Source organism: Sinocyclocheilus grahami, unplaced genomic scaffold, assembly GCF_001515645.1.
Source record: "Sinocyclocheilus grahami isolate Dianchi unplaced genomic scaffold, SAMN03320097.WGS_v1.1 scaffold1310.1, whole genome shotgun sequence".
Taxonomy (NCBI): Eukaryota; Metazoa; Chordata; class Actinopteri; order Cypriniformes; family Cyprinidae; genus Sinocyclocheilus; species Sinocyclocheilus grahami.
The window spans coordinates 219,438-225,127 of NW_015506489.1; the positions used below are offsets into that span (position 1 = coordinate 219,438).

The window sequence follows — 5,690 nt, forward strand, 5'->3', positions numbered from 1 at the left end:
GCAATATTGTAATGCATTACTTTTAAAAGTAGCTTTCCCCAACACGGTGGATAGTAGCATTGGTGGTCACGTGTCGATCTCATGATGTGTGTCCAGGCAGCAGAGGGCGTATATTGCGACGCAGGGGCCGCTAGCGGAGACCACTGAGGACTTCTGGCGCACGCTGTGGGAACACAACTCCACCATCGTGGTGATGCTGACCAAACTGCGTGAGATGGGACGGGTGAGTGACGGCTGGAGGAAAACACGCTCCATCTGGATCTGACTGAAGCAGTGGTAACATCCGTGTGTTTGTGTGCTCACAGGAGAAGTGTCACCAGTACTGGCCAGCCGAGCGCTCGGCACGCTATCAGTACTTTGTAGTGGATCCCATGGCAGAATACAACATGCCACAGTACATCCTGAGAGAGTTCAAAGTCACCGACGCCAGGGTGAGTCATTTACCGCGGTATGATCTGGTACAGCTGTCAGTCTTCATTTTGAAGTCTTTCATGAAGAAACACCAGAGACACAAATGTCCCGGCAGATCTGTTTCTACAGGCTCAGGTGTTTCTCACTTCTGGAGATGTTCTGACTCATTGTCTTTCTCTCCACAGGACGGACAGTCCAGAACCGTCAGACAGTTCCAGTTCACCGATTGGCCAGAACAAGGAGTTCCAAAGTCAGGCGAGGGTTTCATTGATTTCATTGGACAGGTGCATAAAACCAAGGAGCAGTTCGGTCAGGACGGACCAATCGCAGTCCACTGCAGGTGCGTTACGATCCTCACACTCAGTGTTTAGAGATGTGTGCGAGGAGCAGATCTCAATGTAATCTCAGACTTATTCATGTCTCATTTATTTCTCATTCTTGTCTTATCCTTTTCTCGTTCATTCTTGTCTCATTCTTGTTTCATTCTTGTCTCATCTATGTCTCATCCATGTCTCATTCATTTAATTCTTGTGTCATCCATGTCTCATTCATGTCTCGTTCTTGTTTCATTCTTGTCTCTCTCTCAGTGCGGGCGTCGGGCGTACGGGTGTCTTCATCACCCTCAGTATCGTCCTGGAGCGGATGCGTTACGAGGGCGCTGTGGACATCTTCCAGACCGTCAAAATGCTGCGCACACAACGGCCGGCGATGGTGCAGACTGAGGTAAAACACGCATCACATGACCGACAAACGCTGTTATCACTGACCTCTGAGTCTTTGGAGGATCTCATGCTGGGAGATTTCTGTAAATCATATTTTCCCACCTCAGACCCAAAGTACCAGACACAGGACCACCACAAGATTTGCTATGATTTATACTGTTATGGAAAAAGTTATTATTTATTTTATTAAGTGATCACATCCTCCCGTCTGTCTGTCTGTTCTCAGGACGAGTATCAGTTCAGCTATCAGGCCGCTCTGGAGTACCTCGGAAGTTTTGATCACTATGCAACATAAGAAGAACACCAACCTGTCCAACACCTTCCCCCTCAACAACCCCACAAACACCCGCAGAGGACCGACGACGACGACGACACGTGAAACACACACAGACTGCGACGCAGAGCAGACGTTCTCTCAGGAGCTCCAGGAGACGCTCTGCGTCACAACGCAAACATTTACCTCAGTGTTCAAATATTGATATTAATGTTGTGGTCGGCTTTTTAGAAATATTAAACTGTGGATGAAGATCTTCATAACAACAGGAAAATATTACATGTACAAAATCTATTTAAAGCAAAACAACGAGGAAAAAAAGAAACTATGAAATCAAAAGCCTGGATAATTGCTGCACCCCTCAGTGGGAGTTTCTTCGAACTGTATTTGCCAACGTCAGACGTGAATGAGCGCGAGCCCGTCTGTGCCTGCTAGAGTCATCGTTGCCATCCCAAACAAACGCGTCGGCGCCGCAGAACGGAAGCAGATCTACCTTCTGTGCCTAACGGAGCGACCGCAGCCAACGCCGTACATTAGCACACGTGATATAATCTCTGATCCTCGGACGCTGTGCACGAGACGGACTGAACTCTGTGAATACTGTATTCGGTGTGTCTCTACATGACTATATGCTGCTTACACCGTGTTTGGAGGCCGAGGGTGTTTTCGAGGCTTGAATCTCGTATCTGTATCATGTTCTTTTGCTTTCTGCTGTGGCATAATGTACTCCGCTGTGTCTTTATGGTGGGACGACGGAACGATTTTTTGGGTTTATAGATAAATGATTGGGCCGATGCACGTTGATGCTACAGGAATCGCGAGATTCATTCCCCAGTATTTCCAGCCACGCGTCAAACGCTAGAAAGATCTTCTGAGATGGTTGCATTCTCCCTCGATCATGTTTAGTTTAGCGCAGGCGTGATGTTTAGGAGTAGCGCCGGAAGCGAGATCTCCACCTGAGACGTGAAGTGAGCCTTATCGTTGTTGTCAAATATTTAATCAACCTGATTTTTTTATTTCGCTTTGTTTATACTATGCTTGAATTTTTTAAGGATCTATTTATTTATATGATTTTTATGGCAGTATAATTGGTGAGCTGTGGTGTAGTTGGCCAGCTAATGTGACTGTACATGGCTCAGATGTACAGTGTTGTGCTTCGTATCCCTCTCAGATATTTTGATATTTACTGTGCACTGATTGTTCTAGAGGAAGCTGACGGCCCGCGGCCCTCTGGAGCCCAAACCTCACCGAATCGGTCGTGAAGTATCGCTCCTTCACAAACAAAACGCACGTGTTCTTAGACATTACACACGTTTCTCATCAGCATTATCAGTCAAACTAAACGAGTTAAAGCACACGCAGATTTCAAGAGCCCAGAGAGACGATATCAGCCTCAGATCAGCGTCACAGGTCTACAGTGTGCAGTACCGTACCGTACAGTGATGCACCGCGGTAAACCCAACGAAAACTGCCACAGTATGTGGTTGTTAGCTGATGCTGATGAGCTCAATAATGACCAAACATCAGCTGATTAACTGTGGCATCACTGTACCGTAGTACCAGCTCATCCTAAGAAAGCAGACGCTGATCTGCAGTTTTTCTCTCTTCATGAATGAAAGCACACTGAGACAAGATTCTGCTGCTCGTCTCAATCAATTATTCTCAACATGAAATGTTCCTTTGGAGATGAAAGCACACAAACGAACCAAAAGCAACATCTGATCAGACGACTGTGTGACGAGTGAACGTGGGCCGTGTGCTGACCTACAGTAGTGTTTCACTTTCTCTGCTTATTGATTTCAGATCATGTATGTAGATATGTCGACTTTGTATTAAAACTGAACGACTGGATATACTGACGTGGAGGCCGTGTGTGTCGTCTGTTATTTCATATTTCATATTAATCATCTGTGATTATTTTATTCTTCAGTGGAATCGACCGGTTTCTGATTCTCACTTTTGTGAAAATATATTCACAAAATAGCTAGAGGCTGATTTAGAAACTTACAATCTTATAAACATCTGCAATAAATATAGTTTTGTGTGTGTGTGTGTGTGTGTGTGAGAGAGAGAGAGAGAGAGTTTGTACTTGTGTGTGTGTGTGTGCGTGTCTTCTTTTATTTCATATTTCATATTAATCATCTGTGATTATTTTATTCTTCAGTGGAATCGACCGGTTTCTGATTCTCACTTTTGTGAAAATATATTCACAAAATAGCTAGAGGCTGATTTAGAAACTTACAATCTTATAAACATCTGCAATAAATATAGTTTTGTGTGTGTGTGTGTGTGTGTGTGAGAGAGAGAGAGAGAGAGTTTGTACTTGTGTGTGTGTGTGTGCTGTACGTGTTTGTGTGTGTGTGTGAGAGAGTTTGTGCTTGTGTGTGTGTGTGTGTGTGTGTGTGTACTGTACGTGTTTGTGTGTGTGTGTGAGAGAGTTTGTGCTTGTGTGTACTGTGTGCTTGTGTGTGTGTGTGTGTTTGTGTGAGAGAGAGAGAGTTTGTACTTGTGTGTACTGTGTGTGAGAGAGAGAGAGAGTTTGTGTGTGTGTGTGTGTGTGTACTGTGTGTGTGTGCTTGTGTGTGAGAGAGAGAGAGAGAGTTTGTGCTTGTGTGTGTGAGAGAGTTTGTGCGTGTGTGTGTGTGTGAGCGAGAGTTTGTGCTTGTGTGTGTGTGTGAGAGAGAGTTTGTGCTTGTGTGTGTGTGTGTGTGTGTGTGTGTGTGTCGTGTGTGTGTGTGTGTGTCTGTTGTGTGTGTCTGTGCTTGTGTGTGTGTGTGAGAGAGAGTTTGTGCTTGTGTGTGTGTGTGTGTGTGTGTGTGTGTGTCGTGTGTGTGTGTGTGTGTCTGTTGTGTGTGTCTGTGCTTGTGTGTGTGTGTGAGAGAGAGTTTGTGCTTGTGTGTGTGTGTGTGTGTGTGTGTGTGTGTCGTGTGTGTGTGTGTGTGTCTGTTGTGTGTGTCTGTGCTTGTGTGTGTGTGTGAGAGAGAGTTTGTGCTTGATATTTACTGTGCACTGATTGTTCTAGAGGAAGCTGACGGCCCGCGGCCCTCCGGAGCCCAAACCTCACCGAATCGGTCGTGAAGTATCGCTCCTTCACAAACAAAACGCACGTGTTCTTAGACATTACACACGTTTCTCATCAGCATTATCAGTCAAACTAAACGAGTTAAAGCACACGCAGATTTCAAGAGCCCAGAGAGACGATATCAGCCTCAGATCAGCGTCACAGGTCTACAGTGTGCAGTACCGTACCGTACAGTGATGCACCGCGGTAAACCCAACGAAAACTGCCACAGTATGTGGTTGTTAGCTGATGCTGATGAGCTCAATAATGACCAAACATCAGCTGATTAACTGTGGCATCACTGTACCGTAGTACCAGCTCATCCTAAGAAAGCAGACGCTGATCTGCAGTTTTTCTCTCTTCATGAATGAAAGCACACTGAGACAAGATTCTGCTGCTCGTCTCAATCAATTATTCTCAACATGAAATGTTCCTTTGGAGATGAAAGCACACAAACGAACCAAAAGCAACATCTGATCAGACGACTGTGTGACGAGTGAACGTGGGCCGTGTGCTGACCTACAGTAGTGTTTCACTTTCTCTGCTTATTGATTTCAGATCATGTATGTAGATATGTCGACTTTGTATTAAAACTGAACGACTGGATATACTGACGTGGAGGCCGTGTGTGTCGTCTGTTATTTCATATTTCATATTAATCATCTGTGATTATTTTATTCTTCAGTGGAATCGACCGGTTTCTGATTCTCACTTTTGTGAAAATATATTCACAAAATAGCTAGAGGCTGATTTAGAAACTTACAATCTTATAAACATCTGCAATAAATATAGTTTTGTGTGTGTGTGTGTGTGTGTGTGAGAGAGAGAGAGAGAGAGTTTGTACTTGTGTGTGTGTGTGTGCTGTACGTGTTTGTGTGTGTTTGTGAGAGAGTTTGTGCTTGTGTGTGTGTGTGTGTGTGTGTGTGTACTGTACGTGTTTGTGTGTGTGTGTGAGAGAGTTTGTGCTTGTGTGTACTGTGTGCTTGTGTGTGTGTGTGTGTTTGTGTGAGAGAGAGAGAGTTTGTACTTGTGTGTACTGTGTGTGAGAGAGAGAGAGAGTTTGTGTGTGTGTGTGTGTGTACTGTGTGTGTGTGCTTGTGTGTGAGAGAGAGAGAGAGAGTTTGTGCTTGTGTGTGTGAGAGAGTTTGTGCGTGTGTGTGTGTGTGAGCGAGAGTTTGTGCTTGTGTGTGTGTGTGAGAGAGAGTTTGTGCTTGTGTGTGTG

At 45.0% G+C, this 5,690-nt stretch overlaps 1 protein-coding gene across 1 annotated transcript in view; it reads left to right on the top strand.

Moving 5' to 3' along the window:
* Positions 1 to 3,270, top strand: part of LOC107569086 (receptor-type tyrosine-protein phosphatase S-like) — a 93,144-nt gene extending 89,874 nt beyond the window's left edge. Inside the window, exons 33-37 of the mRNA XM_016255082.1 lie at positions 86 to 223; positions 306 to 431; positions 597 to 751; positions 999 to 1,134; positions 1,360 to 3,270. Of these exons, the coding sequence (XP_016110568.1) occupies positions 86 to 223; positions 306 to 431; positions 597 to 751; positions 999 to 1,134; positions 1,360 to 1,428 (624 nt within the window). The 3' untranslated portion in view covers positions 1,429 to 3,270. The remainder of the gene's footprint in view (positions 1 to 85; positions 224 to 305; positions 432 to 596; positions 752 to 998; positions 1,135 to 1,359) is intronic.
* The last annotated feature ends 2,420 nt before the right edge of the window (positions 3,271 to 5,690 follow it).